A 21,846-nucleotide genomic window follows, 5' to 3' on the forward strand; every position below is an offset into this window, starting at 1 on the left:
AGGACAGGGGTTTGGCCAGCAGTGCCATTATCTGATGTACCTTTAGCCAGAGTGTGTGTATTACCTTGGCTGTGGGCAGAACACACAGCCTGTGCTTGTAGGCGTGTTTGTAGGCGGGTTTGCTGGAGAGAAGTGCTGAAGAGACAGACTGTGGCAAAGCAAACGGAGCCAGAAGTGGCCCAGTTCTGGGAAACAGAAAACACTGGCCCTGGCAGGCAGCAGCGACGGCCCAAAGGAAGCTGCAGCAAGGGTGCCCCATGGCTGAGAAGGCCTCAGAGGAGACAGGGCTGTGGAATGGGGCTTCTCCCCAGAATGCTTCGGTGAGTGATGGCAGTCACCTCAGTTTTGCGGGTGGGGGAGAATCAGACCTTTCTCTCTTCCCTCAGGAACTTTCTATTCTTACTCACCACTGAGAGCACAAAGTGAGGATATGATGACAGGGCTCTATTTCCTAGGCATCAAAAGGCTGAGGGGAGCAGATTCAGGGGTCTGGGGTTGGTGGGGAGATGAGGTACATTCCTACAGGGAAATGATGTGCTTGTAACTTTGGCTGACATAGCTTTTTCCCATAAGACTGCATCCCTAATTGTGCTCACACGTACCAGGGCCTCTGGTGTCTTCTCGTCTCTGTGGCTGTCGAACTCAGAGTCTCAGTGGCAGTGAAGAGATGACACTGGACAGCAGGTGGCTTTCGTGGGAACACTATAATGTATGCTCTATATCACTATAACAGGCAGCCGTAAGATCTGGAAGAGAGCTAAAAGGAATAGACAACAGCCATGGGGCCAAGAGATTGTGGTACCAGGTTTCTGCCTTCATTTTATCTGAGAAATGGCCTTTGCCTGAAATTTCATTTTGGGTGTGGTTTGAGGCAGGAGGCTAAATTGGAAAACAGGAAACAGTTTTCACCCTCCACCCCCAACACACGCCACCCCACCTTTCTGTCTTTGCCTGCTATGGGGACAAGGATGGAGAGAAAGACAAGCACTAAGGCCTCCACACCCAAAAAGGGAGGCCCTCCATACCCAACAAGGGAGCCTTGTTGGGCTTTGAGTTTCTGGGACCTACTTCAGCCAGGCCCAAGGAACCTGCCATTACTAGTTAGCTCTGTAGCCACATGAGGCCAATCCCCACATGGGTCCTAGGGGCCTTCACCACAACTGGAGCAGCTTGAATAAAACATTGTCAGTGGCAGCTTTGGGGACACTTTCTCTCTGAATGGTCTGACAATTCAGCCACCACAGCTGAGAACTACAAACCAGGAGTGCTTGCAGGAATGCCTGCCCTTTCCCATGTCTCCAATCCTGTTACTTGAAGTGCCAAGTGATAGTCTGCCCCTAACTGGGCAGGAAATAAGAGGACAAGGTTGTGTGCAATCTACCTAAGAACTGTTAAAATAGCTTCTATCCACCCCCTTGACATATCTTTCTCACAACATGGAAGGCCAGGTGTAATTTTAGAAGTTCTAGAACTTCTTGAAGCAGCGGCTAGGACATGGTGATGCTGGGAATCAGTATGCAGTTGAAGTCATGGCCTGGCCCCCTTCTCTGCCCACCCTCAGCTCTGAAGACAACCTTTTACACTTCTGTGAGGTCACCCCATCCTGCGACTCACATTTCATCCATACCATCCACAGGCCTCGCAGCCTGGGGCAACTAGTTAGGACATACTGTCAGTTTACAGCAGGCTGGATCTGGGATGAGGCCCCAGCAGGCCCTGGAAATGGGCTTGCAGCCATTTGCACAGGGAATTCTGGGGTCCTGGGTATCTGGAAGAGCAAATGCCTCAGCTCACAGACTCCTCAGTCCATAGGCAAAAGCATGGCCAGAGAAGAATGAGAGGGGACCAGGCCTCAGGCAGTGAGTGAGAGCTGTACTGAAAGTTTAGTAAAAGCCTGGATTGCCCCCAACACTTCAGCACCCCCCATATGCTTCCTGCCAGGCACCAGTCCTCAGCACATCACTGCATTTTTTTGGGACGTGGGCATTTCATCTTAGAACAAGGAACTTGTTCTCCCTGAGTTTCCTTCTAGTCTGTGCTTCTGACTCAGGAATTTGATCAGAAGTTAATACAAGGAGAAATTACAATGTAGCCCAGCAGGAGCTGAGCTGGTTACCTACAAATAAACCTGCTTTTGCTTTTTGGGGTGTCACCTGTCAGAAATTCAAGTGATGTTCTGACAGTCATGCTGATTAAGATGTCAGTGGAATAGATATTTAAGTATTTGAAAAATACAGGGAGTTTGTCAAAACCTCAGGAAGCATCTAACAAATCCTTCCTGAGAGCCAAGGAAAATATTTCAAAATGGGACAGAGGTTGTCTCCAACCCAGCCACGAATTTTTTTTTTTTTTTTTTTTAAGGTTGAGCAGCTCCAGGGAGGCACCAGTGCCTGGTGGTGAATGAAGCTTAGGCCACAGTGAAGGGGCCTTGGAGGAAGCTGAGGAGCAGGGTCATGGCCCTCTTTCCTGCCTTTTCTCTGTCTTCCCATTCTGTGTCACTTTCCCCTGGGCCCCAGCACCCTCCTAAAAATCAGAACCCACCTGAATTTGAGGTCACCTCCACATACTGCTCCAGACACCAAAAGGCTCAACCCTCCTTCCTCACCAGTACCTTTACCTTGATATCTAACTGGGGGGACTTTTGGTCAGATGTTTTCTTGAAGAAACAATTTCTGAGCTAATTCATCTCCTTGCAATTGACTGCTGTCTCTCCTGCAGATATCTGCTTTGAAAAAATAAACAAGAAGCATGTTTGCACAAATAGATCTCTCAGCAATTGGTAGACTGTGCCTGAGCTGGTGGGGGGGGCGGTGAGAGACTGACCTTTGGGATCCAACAGCTTTCTGATCTGCCCTTGATCACCCAGGCGCTTCACTTTCCATCTCTGAGGGCAGAGACCCATTCACCACTTCCGCCTCCACCTCTGGCCTCACCTTGGTGGCCATGGCAGCCTGGAGGGCAAGGTGAAATGGGAGTATAACTGACATTCTACTCTCAGGCTTACTCTCCCCAATTGAAAAGATAGCTTGAAATATTTCAGATAAACCAGGTTAAATGGAGTGAGCTGCATTGTACCCACCAGTAATACCCAAGAGCTTAGCAGCCCTCTTGCGTCATCTGTTTCCCTCCCTCTGCTAGCCCTCCTGCTCCTCAGAAATAGTCCTTCTGATGAATTAGGTGTCTGTCTTTCCCATGTTTTCTGGATCATTTAGGATGTTTGTGGTAATAAAGTAAACATCAAACAATTTAAGTAGCTACTGTCTGCTGTTTCCATCCTCTCCCTGCACTCTGGGGACTATTTGCATGGGCCTGCAGCAGGCAGTAGCCTGCATTTACTTCCCTCCATTTCCCTTGGCCTGGAATGTCCTTTCCAAGATCCATTCATTTCTGTCATTGCGGCAATGCTTTGACAACCATGGTCAAATGTTATTTTTACATAAGTTATAAGTAAAGTTATTTTCACATAAAGCTCAACCATAGGCTTAATATTAAGCCAGATGCAGGGAAAAGAAAGTTGAAGGCCAGCCCCAGCTCATGTCTTCCTAGAGCACAGAGACCACAAAACTCTCTTTTGTCCAGAGTTAGGGTCTTGTTTGCCATAGGTGGCTTGGGTTCAGGACTCACCAGCCTATGGTTGAGTTTCTCTGGGTCATGAACTACATTGGAGGGAAGCCCCAAAGCTCTCTCTGCAGGGAAGAGTAAATAAATGCTCTACTTTCTGGGTTGCATCTGCCAAGACCCATCTCTTGCTAATTCAGGATGTCAATGATGCTGACTGCTACTCTCCTCTCTTGAATCTCTGATCTCTGTCTTCTGCTTTGTCCTCAGCAGAAGGAGCCCCTCACCTGTGATGTCTCCCATCAGGGCTTCCAGGACAGCTTGTTCTCCTCTGAAAGTGACAACAGCCTATACTTCACCTACACTGGCCGTTCCAATACCTTGGAAGTCCGAGACCTCAACTATCAGGTAGAGGCACACCTGAGGGCAAGGTGGGAGGAGGAACAAGGAGGGCCAAACAGTTCCTCCAAGTGGAAGGGAAGGGTGAGCCCACTCTGGGGTCCCTCTGTCCCCAGGACAGACTTCAGTCCATGTAGATGCCTCATGTGTTGGATGCAAGCATTCCAGAGACTGCCCTCCCTCACCAAAGACACATATTAGAACTGGAGGTTGAGATGTATAAAAAAGAGAATGTAGACCTTTGTGGAAACATTAAACCAAATGTATGACCCTGTGAGAAAAAAAAAATCTCTAAGACATTCTTTTTGCCTTACATTTTGAAAAAATTTAAAATTTTTGAACAAGTTGCAAAAATGGTATTTCCATAGACTCTTTGTCCAACATCCCCTAACATTAACATTTTACATATCCACATCAAAACTAAGAAATTAACCAAGGTATGATGGTGCTAATTAAATTATAGATCTTATTCAGATTTCTTCAGTTTCATATCTGTTTTGTAAAATGTATTCTTCCTGAAGCTAATAAAAGATCCAGAGTACAAGGACCACTGAACTGTCAGAGGTTCTCTGGAATCCCCTGGTCAGATTCAAAGACCCCTATTTCGCTCACCTCCCTGGGGGCATACCCAAGGTGACCCAGGTGGAATGTGGTGGGTCTGAGAATACAGAGGCCTGGGTCTGTTTGCCTGTGGTTGATGATTCACACCAGGGCCTTTCTCTGCTCTGCCACTTACTAGCTGGCCTTGAGCTAGTTACTTCACCGCTCTGAACCTCATTTACAAAACAGAAATTCTAACAGTACATAGAGATTGAATGAGATAATGGCTATATATGCCTTGCACATAGTAAACACTAGTTAGGTCATTAGTAAATTACTATTATTGTTGTTTAGTGAAGACATCATCTTGCTTCATGTGTTTTTATTTCTGTTCTATGATTGCACACAATTTTCAAGTCTGATCTTCAGACTTGGCAACTGCAGCTTCAAGTTCTCAGCCCGGTGGTGTCTAGCCTCCACATTTGGTAGAACCTGGGTGGAGCCCACTGAGGTCTGTCATCTATCAGCAACAGGATGTCTCCTGTAGGGAGTTGAACAGAAGTTGCTGAAACTCCCCCCCACCCCGGAGTCACTGTCCCTGAGGAATCTCCTGCTGTCTCCCCTTAGGTGGACCTGGCCTCCCAGGTGCCTTGGTTTGAGCACCTGGCTCAATTCAAGATGCCTTGGACATCCCACAAGGACTCTCCTGAGCTGGGGATCCAGAACTTGAGCTTCAAAGTGAGGAGTGGGCAGATGCTGGCCATCATAGGGAGCACAGGTACATGAAGGGTTTATAGGGAGTGCAGTCCTTGGGCAGAATGGTCCTCAGGCAAATGGATGCTTCTCACAGAACCCTATGCTGAGTAGCAGAATGATACAACAGAGCAGTGGAGAGCAGGGGGATTGCTGACATGAACAGTGAGTGTTTCCTGCGCTTGCAGCTACAGCCCCTATCCTCTGTTAGCCCCTGCCTTTGTGCACATGTGGAGGTGCGGATTTGAACTCCCCACAATATATAGCTATGCAAATGATTGGAAAACTAACAAAATTTGAGGGAAACCTTTTCCAGGAACATCAGCTTCAGGATGTAGTGGGTTTTTTTTTAAAAGATTTATTTATTTATGCAAGAGCTGGGGTACAAGTCAGAGACGTTGGAGGGTGAGAGGATTCGCCAGAGACAGAGTGTGGAGCAGAACAGGAAGACAGACTGAAGGCACTACTGAGGGGAGCAGTGGGCGAGGCAGGAGAGGTCTGCCACGCCATGTGGGTATCTCCTTGGCTGGCCAGGAATCAAACCTGTGCTGCAGAGGCTGCAAACAGCTTCACAGCTCTGCCCTCAACCCACTGAGGCACCGGGGAGGCCGGTAGTGTTCTTTTTTTAAGGGACTCCTCTAACACAAGGAACACCCATTCATTGCTTCCCCCCAAACAGATTCTGGTGGCCATCAGATAGCAGTGGTCACAGCCCCAACTCTCACTTCTCAGATACCCCTTCTAAGTGGTAGTTCAACCTTCAGACAACTGCAAAGATCAGGATTCTCAGAGCACTCAGCAGGTCTCATCTGCAGGCAAATTTTAAATTGCAGGACACCAGAGCTGAAAGGGGGCTTGGAGAACAGAGGTCATTATCTTTGTTATGTTCTATCTTTCTTTCTTCTTACCAGTATGGAAGTTTCTTTACAGGAAGGTTTTCAAATGACCTAATGCTCAATAATTTTGAGTATTCATCTGTCCCTACACACACACACATGCACACACACCCCTGCATTTGACAGATGAGAAGACTAAAGTCTGGTGACATTGAGTGATTTGTCTGAGGACACACATTTAGTACAGACCTAAAACTAGAAATTTGGTCTTCTAACTCTCAGATCAAAGCATATCCCTGTGACATCCTTACCTGGAGATAAAGTGTCAGACAGGGCACTTTATACCTTTTAATTAATCATTTCCAGAGGTATTGATTACTCAACTTTTTAATCATCTGCTGCAAATTTTTACAGTCTTCTGATAAGGAAGTTTGGTTTATTGTCTAACCAAAGATCAAATAATATGCTGTCTAATGCACTTTGTAACCGAAATGACACCCACAAGTCAAGTCCCACCCATTTCTGGCCCTGCCCCTGCAATTTTGATCTACATAAGAAAAAGGGAGATCATTCATAGGCCTATTTGATCTTTGTAAGTCCGTGACTTCTTGGAATCCCCGCAGTTTCTTTTATGAACTGAGAATCTAGGAGACACATGGACCCATAGATAGCCATCAAGGTTAACACTGCCTACCTATGCCCTGGAGCCTCAATGCCCCTGATTTGTGCTTTGGAAAGTGAAATTCAGAGAGGTCAAGCAGGAATTACACTGTGCAGTCAGTCTCTAAGTCTTGTGACTGTAGTTTCAGCATTACTTAGCCTCAGGTTTACTTGATTGAAATTATGATGATTTAGTTTTATCAATTATACTTTATGTGACTTTACACACACACAAAGAATGCTGGGCAATATTTTAAATAACTTGAAGCAGCCTCAGGCAGTTTAGCATCTTATGAAAAATCAGCAGTAACCACAGGTGTTTTCGATTCATAGGAGATGTCAGCCATTTTATAAGGGCCTTGAATGCCAGTAGGTTTTTGCTCCTTGTTCATGGAGCAACTCCCTGATCACACCAGGCAGGTTCCCTGGAAAGGCTCACAAGGGTCTATTTAGGGAATGTCACTTTCTTCTCCTTGACTGGGAAACCCATCGGCAAAGCCCCTGGGGCTCCCACTAGCTGTATCTGCTATTGTTATTGGACAAGAGAGCAGGTCTGCAGCCCCTCAGCCTCATCCCAACCTCCCCCACAAAACAGGTGGATAAATTAACAACGTACCAGCGGCTGTCCACAGTTCCTCTGGCCAGTCACAGGGACAGACCAGGGGTCCCGCTCCCAGGTCAGGAAAGGGCTTTTGAGGCCCTCTGCTCAAGATTGAAAAGAGGACTTCACAGACACTGGTGAGAGCGGGTGAGGAGTCAGCATTTATTGATTTTGAAAGAGCAAGAAGTGAGTGCTCCGAGGACAACTCTCTGGGCATAAGAGAGATTGGGGAGGTGCTGGGTCTAGGGGCATATATAAGTTTCAGGAATGGGATTTGAGCACAAAGGGATTAAACTCTATTGCCTGAGAAAGCAAGAAAAGTAGGCTCGGCTAATTATTGTCCATTAGTGTGGCTAACTGTGGGCACCAGTCAAGTGCAGCTTGGTGGTGCAGCATGTGGGACTATCCTTGAGGTGAACACCTCTTGGAGGCTGAGTGCCCACATCTCCAAGTTGAACAGGTCTAGTCTCAAGGTCTGTGACTCCCTTTGCTGCTGGGTCTTTTAACTCCCCCTTTCCCATACAGTCAACTGATAAGCTGCGAAAAGATAATGCAGGAATGCCCAAGCTGGGAGAAGATAGCAAAACAATAACAACAACAAAACCAATGTGCCAAGGAAATTTAAGGCAGCTGGTGTCCCAGCCTGAAGTCATATGGTTGAATCTCTTGTTTACCAGCCCATGGGAACAGTGCAGCTGAACAGGAAAATTTCTGCAAAGTTCTTCCTTGAGACCTGTCCTGTCCTTGTGATCTCAATATCTGACACGGGGCAGGGAGAGGAGCCAGAATCTTCCCTCTGGTTCCTCTCCCGGCTATTTTGCACCACCTGATCTCTCAGGGACTTGAATGAGGTGCGCAGAGGAGGCAGGGTGCAGTTTGCACTCCACACTGAGAGCACCTAGCTTTTAGTGGAAAGCTCACCCGGGAAGCTTCTTGTTTGGGTTTTTTTTGGCACTGAGGGCATGTGGCTGCCTGCAGGAGGCATGTGAGTGTGGCAAGGAGACATGGTTACATGTTATGGACTGGCATTTTCCTTCTTTGAAAATAACTTGGAAAATTTGCTCTCCAAAAAAGAAATTTTCAGTAAGGAAACTAAAATCACACCTGGTTGAGTTGGACAGAGTTTGCCCCCCGCATAGTTTGCAAGAAGGTGTCCCCAGAATCTGAACCCAACTAATATTTGCAGTTGTCAAAGAAAGAGTTACCTGGAATGCTTCTGGAAATCTGATCCAATCTGAAACTTACTTTCCCAAATTGATAGTAATTGCTGTCATTCAAAAATGGATGGTGTTCACTTGTGTGCAATGGATCTTTTTTTTAAAGAAATAGTAAAAAGAACCATTGATAAAAATAAGAGACTAATGTTAACTCAATAAAAATTTATTTGGAGATGGATGTAGAGAAATTCAGAACACACATGGACACTGTGCTGTAATTTTCAAATCATCTCCACATCTGTTATTTCTCTATTTTTTTCTTCCATATTTCTCAATATGGTTTTTTTTTGCCTTTTTTTTAAAGAGATATGTATTTTTATTTATTTGTTTGTTTATACATGTACTGGGTACAGTCAGAAGCGCGGGAGGGTGAGAGAATTCACCAGAGCCAGAGCGGGGAGCAGAGCAGGCAGAAGGACCGAAGTACACAGCGGGCGGCAGGAGAGGTCTGCGGGCCATGCGGGACCCTCCTCCGGTGGCCTGGGAGCAGCCGGGGATCGAATCGGCGCCGCAGAGGCTGCAACCCAGCGCTGCAACCCAGCGCTCAACTGCTGCGCCACCGGGGAGGCCCTTTTTTTGCATTTTTAAAAAGACACCCTATTAATTCTCCAGATTAGCCTTTCCCACAAAGGCAGCTTTTGAGCCAGTGACATTGAATGATGAAATGTTGCTGGCAAGTTTGCCAGCCCAAAGTAGTTAAGCTTCACAGTGCAATTTAGGAAGACTCGCTTGAGGTGGAGAGCAGGGAAGTGAGGGGGAGGGGAGGAGTCCTGCCTAGCACAGGCAGGCCTTGCACCTGGACTCCCAACTGCTTCCTGTGAAGCAGCCGGTGGCTGACCCCACCTGAACCTCCAATGTCAATGTCCTTCTAACCCCGTAAGTGTGCAGATGAATGTTCTGATGTGCCAGGTGCTGGGTCTGCCCCCCACAGGCCTCGGCCTTAGGGGCCAGTTCCTCCTGCGAGGCTAGAGTCTTCCAAAGTGGCTAGAGAGGATGCAGAGAGCAGTGGCTTCCAGGCTGATCCCATCAGAAGCTCTGTTCTCAGAGTGTCTTTGCTGATTTTGCAGACTGTGGGAGAGCATCTTTGCTGGATGTGATTACTGGACGAGGCCCCGGGGGCAAGAATAAATCCGGTCAAATCTGGATCAACGGGCAACCCAGCACCCCTCAGCTGGTGAGGAAGTGCGTGGCCCATGTGCGCCAGCATGACCAGCTACTCCCCAACCTGACCGTCCGTGAGACCCTGGCTTTTGTTGCCCAGTTGCGCCTGCCCAGAACCTTCTCCCAGGCCCAGCGTGACAAAAGGGTAACCAGCTGTCCCTGGTAACCTCCAAAAGCCGTGACTTCCTTCCCCTCCCTGCCTCCTACCCCTCCCTATGCAGGCCCCAGTTCACCATCAGCATCAGAAAGTCTGCCAGGTGCTCAGCTAGTCCTTTAGTCCTCTTCTCCTTACCCCTCCCCTTCATCTTCATCTTCTCCTCCACAACCCCCCAACCCCCAAGGTGCCCTTTACAGCATGGGAAAAAAGTGTGCTGAGAATTTGTTTACTTGTTTTCTGGTCCTCTGGGTGAGTCAAGAGCTTAGGGCGTGTTCCCCCTAGGAACATGCCTTGGGGGCAGGAACCATGCCCTGCAGGCCAGAACTGCTCAGCAACAATCAGGGAACAAAAGATGAATGAGGGAAACAAGAAACAAGACCCGAACTATAAACCCTAGAGATGAGCTGGCAGTTTTATACTTTGGAACAATGTCTGGCCCTGAGCGACCTGCACAGGGCCCTCTAAAGCCCTGTGCACCTCTCCCCGTGGCAGGTGGATGATGTGATCGCGGAACTGCGGCTGCGGCAGTGTGCCAACACGCGCGTGGGCAACACATACGTGCGTGGGGTGTCCGGGGGCGAGCGGCGGAGAGTCAGCATTGGGGTGCAGCTTCTTTGGAACCCAGGTGTGGGCCACAGGTCGCGGGCAGGTGGGGCGTGAAGGGCCTGTTGCCCACCTCTGCTGGGCTCCCTCCTGCTGGGGCCCCCAGACTCATGGGGTTCTTTTCTCTGCTGGGAAGGGATCCTCATTCTGGATGAACCCACCTCTGGGCTTGACAGCTTCACAGCCCACAATCTGGTGAAGACTTTGTCCAGGCTGGCCAAAGGCAACAGGTTGGTGCTCATCTCCCTCCATCAGCCCCGGTCGGACATCTTCAGGCTGTTTGACCTGGTACTCCTGATGACATCTGGCACCACTGTCTACCTCGGGGCAGCCCATCACATGGTCCAGTATTTTACAGCCATCGGCCACCCCTGCCCTCGCTACAGCAACCCTGCCGACTTCTATGGTGAGCCAGCGGGGCCAGGGGCCTGGTACACGGGGCTCCCCCACCATTTCACCTGTCAGAGCCTGGTGAAAATATGCTCTGGGCAGTGCAGGATCCAGGATTGCGATAGGCAGAGGGGGGAGCAGAGCATGGTTCATTTGGCCAAGTATCACACACTAGGGACGCAGGCCTGGTAAAAGCGGCCTCCGACATAGATCAGAGAAATATCTTATGGGCCCAAGAAACAAGAAAACTGCAAGTCCTAGGGCTTGATCAAAGAGGGTTTGGATCAGTTTCTAGAACTGTGGTCTTTCTTTAGACTCTGTAGGGAAACTTAGAATATCTGAGGTCAGGAGGCCACCAGGATATCCTAAAGCTGTGCGTGGGAACCCCAAGGTACTAGGTGGTGCAGGGAGTCCCAGGGCATGGGCAGACCCAGTCATTTTGGTAATCTTGGCCAGTGAAGCTCCAGATATGAAAACCACTGTCAAAACAGAGTTACCTTCCTGCTTTCAGTCCTGAGTCCTCAGTGCATGGCCCTCAGGGAAAGTGTGTTCCCTTTGCTTTATTGGGGCCCAAAGGTGCCTTTCAGGTGCTTGCCCTGTTACCAGCACCCAGATCCCAAGTGCTGAGAAATGATATGGCTGTTGGAAGAGGCCGCACATTTGTGCCAGGGCCGGAGAGCAGTAACGTGACCCTCCCATAGGTCCCCTGAGCCCCAAACTGCCTCCCAGGCCAACCAGGTGTAGCTAGGGCCTCACTGATAAACATAATGACAGAGCCCATCTTCTTGAGGGCAGAGACCGGCCCAAAGGTGCCAGGTTCCAGAGGATGTCCCGTTGACCCTCCTGCCCCTTTATAGATGAAGGGGCCAGAGCAGGAAGAACTGAAGCCCTTGTGCAAGACACAGAACTGGAAGTCCCGCCAGGTGTGCGCATGCCCACCTAGTTTGCTGGCCCTGCTGCCCACATCCTCCTCCTGGCACCAACCCTCCACCTCTCCCCCAGGAGAACTGGCCACTTTCTGGCCACCGCCCCTACCCTGTGTATTCTCACTGTGTGAACTCACAGATACCAACGCCCTCCCTGTGCGAATGTGATGTGTGCGAACGTGACAAACTGGCTTCCTGCCAGTGTTTCAGCCTCGGGCCAGCCATCCTCAAATAAGGGGGCAGAGGGCACCTGCCAACCTGGCCATCCAGAGCAACACACAGTAACCCCGGACAGGGGTTACTAGAAGTCAAATGCCCAGATCTGTAATACCTTCTCTTTTTCTTTATTTTATATTATTATCATTTTTTTAATATGGGGAGGGGGATGCATTTTTTTTAATATGGGGGATCCTATTTGCCAGCTTTGGGATATGTGACTCTTAGCAAACTAGGGTATAGGGCATGCCAGTGCCCAGAGGTTCTGAGCTATAGCCCTGGACATGAGGAGACACATGGGTTTACCCCCGACCCTGGTTGTTATCCTGCCTTGAGGTATATCATGAAAACGGGAGGAGAGGGGAGGCAGAGAGGTTAGGAGGTTTTTACCTAAGGGAGAAGTGGAGCTGGGCTGGTTTTTTTTTTTTTTTTTTAAAGATTTTATTTACTTATGCATACAAGAGCTGGGGTGGGGGCTATGTGTGAGAGGACTCACCAGATGCAGAGTGGGGAACAGAACAGGCAGACTGACCAAAATACAATGCTGAGGGGAGCAATGGTTTTATGAAAGCATGGTTGTGCCTTTCTGACATTTTGGGGACCCTTTAAGAGGAGGCTGTGACTTGGGGCTACCAGGTGCTCCCCACAGGGTAACCTGGAGGCAGGTGTGCATCAGTTGGGTTCTGCAGCTAGTCTTGTTGCCTCCCTCTCCCCCCCGCATTGAGAAATGTACATATAATTGTCTGGACCCTGGTACCCTCTGGCCAAAACACTCCCCCCTTCAGGTTAGGCTGCTTGGGAAACCAAATTGGAAATTTACACAAGAACTGGAAAGGTCTGTAGCCCAGATTAGTCAAAGCCCCGGCAGCCCACCTTCTCACCAAAGGCAGGCACTTAGGGGCAACAGGGTCCTCACAAGCTTCTGGGATGGTCTTAGTGGAGCCAGAACCTAACTGTGCTTTGGTGTTTGGCTCTGAAGGCTCAATGTCTCCTGCTCTGTCCTGGGAATGTCCCCATAATGAACCTGGGTCGGGGAGGGACAGAGGCCTGTGCCCACAGGTCCTCCACTGTTGTCCCGTCCCCTGTAGATGGGGCCAGGCCCAGCAGGGCAGGGAACCAGCCCTGGGCATCTCTGCTGCTCTCTGCTTTCACCTCACTTCATGGTCCACTTTCAGATGGTGGGGAGCATGTCCTGGAGCCCCCCAGAGCTGACTAACCCCGACCCCTCCCATGTGAGCAAACTGGGTCGCCCATCGCCCTGTATGCTCTGCTTACAGTGGACCTGACCAGCATCGACAGACGAAGCAGAGAGCGGGAAGTGGCTACCAGGGAGAAGGCTCAGACACTTGCCGCCTTGTTTCGAGAGAAAGTACGTGACTTTGATGACTTTCTGTGGAGAGCAGAGGTGACGGAACTGAGCCCAGACTCTTGTCCAGGGAGGTAAGGTGGCTAGGGTGACTATGGTGATGGAGCCCTACAGAAGGGGTCCGCCCCAACCCCCATGACACACTCTCCCTTGGCACAGCCCAGGCCTCCCAAGAGACACCGACCACCTCCCGACTCCGGACAAACTGCCTGGGCCCGTGCATCAGTTCACCACGCTGATCCGGTAATTGTCTGCATTGCCTTGCCTCCACCACCAAGTCTTTGTCGTGTCAAATCAAACCCTTTCTGTCTACTGTGAATCTGGAGGAGGAAATGTGAGGTAGAGTCAATAGGAAAATATAGGTCTTCCTTGGCATCCTAACGCAGTCATAATCTTTACCCTCTGAGTCCATACTGATGGTCAAAACAGTTTCAGGCTTTTGCTCTTACAAGTATACAGCAGATGTCCTTGTGCAAGTGTCTTCATGGACCTGATTGGTAATTTATTCCCTCAGGGTAACTTTAAGTGAAATGTAAACCTGATACCTCAGCCCGTCATTTATCAAGCCCCTCCCGTGAGACGGGCCTGCTGTCCGTTATCCTCTGTCTCACAGCAGCTCTGTGAGGTGGGCGTTTTGCAGATGAGAAAAGTGAGCGTAATAGAAATGAAATGACGTTTCCAAGCTCACCGGGCTGTTGAATGCTGCTCCCTCAGCACCTCTTTTGTTTCTTCAGTCGGCAGATCTCCAATGACTTCCGAGACCTGCCCACCCTCCTCATCCATGGGGTGGAGGCCTGCCTGATGTCACTGATCATTGGGTTCCTCTACTACAGTCACGGGAGCGTCAAGCTCTCCCTGATGGACACGGTGGCCCTCTTGTTCATGATCGGGGCTCTTATCCCTTTCAATGTGATCCTGGACGTCATCGCCAAGTGTGAGTGTCACTCGCCCTCTGTGTCACTCGCCCTCCGTGACTCACACCTGGAGCAGCTGGACGGCCTGGGTTCTGCCCCTTTGGGAGCTGGTCCAAGGCCGGCTGACCTGTGCTCCTCTGGGCTCCTGGGGAAAATGGTTTGCTAAATAATTTCATCATGGCTGTGAAATAAAAGACAATAATTGTTATTTTAAAGTTCACACATTAATATTAGCATGCAAATGAAAGCAAATTACAAAGGAGCCTTAGCCGTTCCTGTCCTAACAGGATTCATACTTGACAGCAATGCATAAGTCACAGAATCACAAACATCGAGGTTAGGATGGCTTTATTCAGGCTGCCTGTTCTCTCTCTCTTTTTTATTTTTATTTTTGTAGAAGAACTGGGGTGTAGGCCAGGGGTATGGGGGTGAGAAGATTCAAAAAAGATAAAATGAGGAACAGAACAGGTGAATCTACTGAAATACACTGCTGAGGGGAGCAGCGGGGAGACAGGAGAGGTCTGCTGCGCCATGGGGGTCAGCTACCTGGCCGGGGATCAAATTCAGGCCATAGTGGTTTCAACGGTATAAGAAATGCAGGCAATATAACTCTTCTTCATTGTATTCAGACTCTAAAGCAGAGACGCTGTAAATTAATTTCACTTTTTCATTCTTCTTTTCGTCTTCCCTTCCTAGGTCATTCGGAGAGGGCGATGCTTTACTATGAGCTGGAAGATGGACTGTACACCGCAGGGCCATATTTCTTTGCCAAGGTGACTGGGGAGGGCTGAGTGTGAGTGAGGTGGAGGTCAGGGGGTAAGGCACAGAAAGCTGGACCCCACGGGCAGCATTTTGCGGAACCTTGGGACCCTGCTTCACCTGTGGTTGTAGATGCCTCGTTCCTTGAGGGAATTTCAGACACTTGATAGATTTTAAGCATTTCCCAGAAGGCCAGGACTGTACACCAGGAACAACACTTTTCTGGCCATCAGAAACCTAAAAAGAACTTGTGGGAAGCCGAGACTACATAGTACAGCTCACCTCTCCACTCTTACCACATCCCTGGAAGCTGGTCAGCAGGAATTGGCTCTCGATTTGAAGAACGGGGTGCTCAGAGAGGTTATGCAACTGTCTCACAGCCACACAGCTACTAGATCTGGGCAGACCAGGTGGGGACTGGGAGTCAGGTCTTAGGAGAGCAGAACCCTCCTGCCATGATCACAGGGCCAGCTGCTTCCCTGGAGGAAATAACTTTGCGCTCCCAGGAGATGCACTTGCGTACACAACGGGAGCCACTGTGAGTTCATGCTTATGAGTCCCATGTGCCTGCACCCACCTACCCTGAAGCAGCCTGGTCACCAGGCAAGAAGGCTGGCATTGTCAGGGGTGCCCCTGAACATTTAAGGGATAATAGCAAACTAAGTCGATAATTCCACATCCATGTGAGAGCTGTTCATTGTAGATCCTAGGGGAGCTTCCAGAACACTGTGCCTATATCATCATTTATGGGATGCCCACCTACTGGCTGACCAACCTACGCCCGGGGCCGGAGCCCTTCCTGCTGCACTTCCTGCTCGTGTGGCTGGTGGTCTTCTGTTGCAGGACCATGGCCTTGACCACTGCAGCCCTGTTCCCCACCTTCCACATGTCCTCCTTCTGTGGCAACGCTCTCTACAATTCCTTCTACCTCACCGGGGGCTTCATAATAAGGCTGGACAATCTGTGGACAGGTGAGGCCTGCTTTCCTTACCTGCTCACGTTTTTGAGGTTTACGAGTGGCCGGGTTGAGTCTGTTTTTCGTCTTTCCCTGGAGAGGAAACTCATCATTTAGGTGTGGAGCAGGTGCCCTTGCCAGCTGTCTTGTGTGCCAAGGGAGTGACTCCACAAGAGGGTGCGGATGGTACCTTCTCACATGGCCCAGATGACATAGATACAGAGGTCTCCCTGGGTTCTCCCTCACCTCCACACTCACCAGTGCCAAGCCTGCCTCTCAGCTTGCCTCCCAACCCTGGCTTTATCTGGTCTCTGACCACTGCGGTAGTTATGTCTGAGACCCTGGTCTTTCCAGATCCTCTTAGCAGGGTGAGCTGAGGCACAAATCCATGCGGCTGCTTTGTTTGACCCTGGCTGGGGCTACTTACTCCCTGCTGTCTCCACCAGTTCTGAAGCCCTCATCACAGCCTCGACTCCCCATTCAGCTGCACCCTCTTCTCTAAGGAGAACCATTCCCATTGTCCTTCCTTCAGCCAGGCCTTTCCTGGACAAACCAGGCAGGATTCCTTGCCTTTTCCTTTTCCCTTCCTTCCCATGATGCTGCCACTGGGTGGGGAAGCAGACTCAGAAATCGCTGGGTTGGGGCTGCTGAACTCGGTGAAGCTGAGGCATGTGATGGATTACATGGGAGCTTGTGATGAGTCAAATGTAGGGAGGCCCTGACACCACTTGCCCCTCAGCTCCAGGCCACACCCCAAGCTGCCCTCTACCTCCCTGCACTTTTCCCCTCCTGCTCGCTCAGGAGACTTGCTTCCCTGGGTCAGAGCCACTGCAGCCCCCTGCCCATGTGTGCTTCCTGGGGAGCAGGTGTCTGGCCTGCGTGAATCTCATCACATGGACCTCCCTGTCTTCAGTGCCTGCCTGGATTTCCAAACTGTCCTTCCTTCGGTGGTGTTTCGAAGGGCTGATGCAGATTCACTTTAAAGGGCAAATGTATCACTTGGCAGTCGGCAACCTCACAGTCCCTATCCGGGGAGATGATGTAAGTAACCAAGGCCTCGGGCGCTAAAGGGTGGTGTCCCTCCAAGCAGCTGCTGATAGGCTCACTGGTGTCTGTGTCCCTAGATCCTCAGCTACATGAGCCTGGACTCGTACCCGCTCTACACTATCTACCTCATCCTCATTGGCATCAGCGGTGGCTTCTTGGTTCTGTACTATTTGTCATTAAGGTTCATCAAACAGAAATCAAGTCAAGACTGGTGATTCATGTTCAGACTCCTGACTTTTGGTGGGAGAATCGAGAAGACTCTTCAGCTGCACTCCTTTCGTCCCAAGGAGCCCCTTCCTCCTGAGGAGCCCCTTCCTGGGCATAAGGAGGGCAGTAAGAACACAGACGCTCAGTTCCACCTGCTCGCCAACCACCGTGCTGCAGTGGCACAGGCCCGCCACAGGATGGCAGTAGAATAAAGACAGTCAAAAGGGATTTCTGCTCACTGATCGGAGCTTGGAAACCATACTTAGGGACACCTACAATGTTGCTAATTTATTTCCTTTTGATACCTGTATATATAGACAACTCCGTTCAGTATGGGAACAAATTTGGTGTGAATTAATTGGGCTATGCAGGAATCTATCGGGCCCGGGGGATCAATAACATACCAGCTAACAGGATATTTGGCCTCGTCTTCCAGGGTCCCCAAAATCTGTTTTGCTAAGCCACTCTCAAAATAGAAACGACCTAAAATACACCAGCAAGATACCATCCCTTCTTTTGGTGTGGGGTCAAGAAGTCCATACATCAAACAACAATTAAAATTTTATTGAGTATCTATTCTGCACCAGGTATAGCACAACCCAATTTATGTTCATTCAATCCTCATTCAATCCTCAAAACAACTCTTCGTGCTGTGCAGTACCCCCACTTTACAGATGAGGAAACAGACACAGACAAATACAGTTTGCTAAGTCAGGTCACATGACTGCCACGTAGCAGGGTCATGTGGAGACCAGAAAAGTCTTCCATTCTGTTAGGAGTTAGGGGCAGAAGGCAAGACTGACGGCCTGGAACACTAGGATGGCCAGGAGGCTCCAGAAGATGGTGAGATTATAGAGCTTCATTAGCTCACCTAGAAAGTCGCATCTCTCTGGCTTGGGCTGGGCACCAGGATGCGGCCCTTTCAGAGTCCTGGGTGAGAATGGAGCAGGTCCAGGCCACATGCCTGATGCCTGTGCATTGAGGAGCAATTGACAGGGCACGGAGAGGAGAGGTGTCATTAGAAAACCAGAGTCAGGAACCCATAGAAGAGGACAGGTGGTTGTTTAGGAGGCAGATGTTTCAGTGGGGCATGGGCTCCCAAGGACGTGGCCATGTAGGGTATGGCCCCGCGGCACCAGCAGCATGGGGCTCACCTGGGAGCTTGTTAGACAGGCGGAACCTGGCACAGACTTGCCGAGTCAGAATACTAGGTGATCTGTATGTGCAGCTGAGTTTGAGGAGCTCTGCTATATTTTCATGATTAAATTCAGGTCCCACAGCTGTAGAAGGGCTGTCACAGAAGCAACGTGCCTTTTCATAGCAGCCTGTCAGGTGGCACATGACTTCAGTTGGGCCCAAACTGATGGTGTTCACTCTGATCACCAGATCAGAGTGGTGTTTTCCAGGTTCCTCCAGTCATTCACTTATTTCCCTCCTCCTGTGATTGATAAGCACTCTGTAGGTAGGGTCTTTGAAACTATGTGATTGCCTGTTCCTCATCAAACTTTCCATTGATTCATTTAGAAAGTATAATCAGTATAAACTTGTGGTCCTCTTTGTTATTCAATGGGTTTTAATCCTTTACCCTATTAATTTTGATGCTCAGAATGTGCCTGAGCTGGCTGGCGGAGTCCATCCCAGCAGATTTCTGCATGCTGTTGATGTGTACCCATCATTCCTTGAATATTTTCTATCACAAGAAAATGTTTCCAACTCATTCAACCTCCAATCCTAGAAGCAGACATTTCTCTAAAGAATTATGGTTCCTTTTAGTGGAAACCGGTATTTAGAAATCAAGATGTAAGTGATGAGTATGATCCACCTATTCGGGCTGCTCTCAGCCCTTTCAGTGGACCACACTAGGTAATCTACACATATGCATATGCATGTACATATAGATGTACATGTAGGTGTGAATATGTACTGTGCACACACATACCTCCGTGCATGTTTGCATGTATCATATACACATATCAACATCTTTGGTTCTAATCAAGTAGCTTGAATTTCTCCCTTTCATAATTGTAACTCAGCATCCTCCAACTGTGAAAAGCTTCCATATCCTTAATATTTTCACTTATTTGGCTCACTCATTTGGGAGACTGGTTATCAATCTCCCATCTACAGTACATGCCTTCAGCTGGCTAGATGCCCGTCTCTCCCTGCTCTCTGACTCTCATATCAACTGTCAACTGTCCTTGAACTGCATGGATGCCTTCCTCGCCTGAATCTGGCCAGCACAACTCCCCAACATCACACTACAACTCCCCTGTGATCACCTAGTGGTTTTAGGCCTGGATGGTGAACTGGGAAGAAGGCAAAGGACATCAGACTTTAACTCCCCAGTGATTCCAACATGAAGTAAGGATTGATGGCAACCTTGGTACATCAGCTAACTTTGTGAGTTATAGCCACTTAGTCTGCAAAGGACTTTCATAACTCAGTGCCTGGGGGTGGGGTAGGGGGCAAGGGTCAGGTGCCAAACCAGGAGAGATGGAGAAACTCTAGTGCCACAATATCTCTGTTTTGTTGTTGTTTCTGGAGCATTCTGGTTCTCCACTCTGGAACTTTAACATATAGCAGTGTGGACCCAGCCCCAGAGATTGATTCCAGGGCATGAGAGGTCAAGCAGAACTGCTGTTCTAGAGGCAAGAGTTCAGGGAGTCCCTCCCTGCACCTGAGGGAGTAGAGATCTGTTTATGTGTGACTGCCAGAGGGGCTACAAACTCTTCCTATTAAATGTCAGTAAATGGTTTAAACTTTATGGGCCATAGAGTGGCTATCATAACCTTTCAGCTCACTGTTGTGGCAGGAAAGCTGCCACAATTCTCAAGAATGGGGCAGGTTTTTTGCAATAAAACATTCTACCAAAATCCAGCATTGAGCTGGATTTGGCCCGAGGCTGTAGTCTGCAGTGCCTTGATCAAAAGGTAAAGGTTTTAAAATTTGCATTTTTAAACCCTCTGATTTCAAGTGATGCTATTGATGGAGAAATTTTAATTAAGCAGAAAATGATTACCTATATAGACTCAAATATTTCCTGATGTGATTTTTTTTTTTAATTGTGTTTGTTCCTGCAAAGATTAGTTAAGACATAATCTTGCATTGGGTCAAGCTAGTCTCCCTGGTCAGGCTTACAGAAGTAGATCTTGCATTTGCTTTTTCTTTCTTCTGACCCCAGATTAAACAGCTGGCAGCAGTGATATTTAAACACACGTAAAATCCAAGTGTTAACTACAGACCCTGGCTACGTGTTTTATTGAGACTTAAATTAGTTGCTTAGCACAGCCCACAGGTGCCACTTTCCTTCTGGCCCATGAGCCTGGAGCCAGAAGCTGGCTGAGCAGGGAGAGAGGGACTGGAATTGGGGCTGAGGAAGCACCTTGCTTATTTAGCCAATGCTCTTGCCTGAAAGAAAGTATTCTTATTCGTTAGTAATTTAAACTAGGTAATTCAGAAGCTCAAGTCATCTGTTATTTGTTTTTTATAAAATAATTGGTCCCTCCTTTAAAGTGGCTGGGGGCTGGGAACTTCCCCAGTCCTCATCTATCACAACATCGCTGCCTGAGGTTGCTCTGGTGGGGGAAGCTGGCAAGTGAGGCACAGCCCACTTCGTGCTGGTGGTTGGAAGAGCAGGGCATGTGGTATTAGCAGCTACTAATTAAACTGTTAAAGAACCAGCAACAGCCCCTGAAATGGAGTCAAAAGTGTTAAGCTCTGCATCACCAAACCAATACTTAATTAGTTTCAGCTCTCCCGGAAATGCTATCTTAAACCAACCAGCAAATGCCTGATCAGCACTAGGTAGGTAGGTGTCTGCCTGACAGACAGCTGCTGTCCCCTAAAAGAAAGCCACCTTGCCACAGCCCATCGTTTTTGCCTGGCATAGCTTCCTTGTTCCTGCTCCCTTTGGCCCGTCTATTCTTACTCTGTTAGATTGGATGCTGCCTCATTCATGAATTGTGGAATAGTCAGAAGGATCTTTAATCAATTGATTTTTCTTTTTAAACACATACCAACTTAAAGCCCGGGGAACACTCTTCAGATTTCTATGTAATTGTGCTCATGTTTGTATCATTTCTTTTTTTGTAAAGTTTTTTGCAAAGTTTCTTATGCAAACAGCTAAAAAGCTCTGTCCCATGTTAAAAGTAAAGCTGGTTAGTTTTGATTACACCATGCTTGTGTGTTTCCAGGTGGAGGTTGTCTGCCTTTAATCACAAATTCGGGAGTCCTCTTCCTGGCAGCAAACTGAAAATGTTTTCCTGTGGGCACAGGATATTTTAAAAGAACTTCTTGGGCATCAAGTTCTTAGCTCTCCTAGCACTGAGCTACAAAGCGCTCTCTTTGATCTCTTGTGAAGACGAGCGTTTGTGAGGAAAGCTCCCATACACACAAACTTTCCATTTCACAAAGAACATGACTTGGAAAGGTAGACACAGGCTAGGCCCATTGATTTGATACAGGGCAGCAGGGGGCACTAAAACAGGCCAATTGGCTTCAGCCACCGATTACAGATTCAAGGATGCTTACTGGGTGCCTGCCAGGGAGGCCCTCACTGGTGGGTCGGCTGAGCTCCTGGAG

The 21,846-nt window shown here is 48.9% G+C and overlaps 1 protein-coding gene across 1 annotated transcript; it reads left to right on the plus strand.

Annotated features, from left to right (window-relative positions):
* Window positions 1-257: 257 nt before the first annotated feature.
* On the plus strand, window positions 258-17,273 carry ABCG8 (ATP binding cassette subfamily G member 8; the record flags this gene model as incomplete). Its single annotated transcript, XM_084235855.1, has 13 exons — window positions 258-320; window positions 3,865-3,966; window positions 5,125-5,275; window positions 9,632-9,870; window positions 10,375-10,507; window positions 10,622-10,891; window positions 13,295-13,457; window positions 13,543-13,626; window positions 14,118-14,317; window positions 14,994-15,070; window positions 15,760-16,027; window positions 16,925-17,052; window positions 17,136-17,273. The coding sequence occupies 13 exons, from the start codon at window positions 258-260 to the stop codon at window positions 17,271-17,273; spliced, it is 2,016 nt and encodes a 671-aa protein (XP_084091981.1).
* Between the last annotated feature and the right edge of the window lie 4,573 nt (window positions 17,274-21,846).

The sequence above is a fragment of the Talpa europaea genome, assembly GCF_964194135.1.
Source record: "Talpa europaea genome assembly, chromosome: 6".
Lineage (NCBI taxonomy): Eukaryota > Metazoa > Chordata > Mammalia > Eulipotyphla > Talpidae > Talpa > Talpa europaea.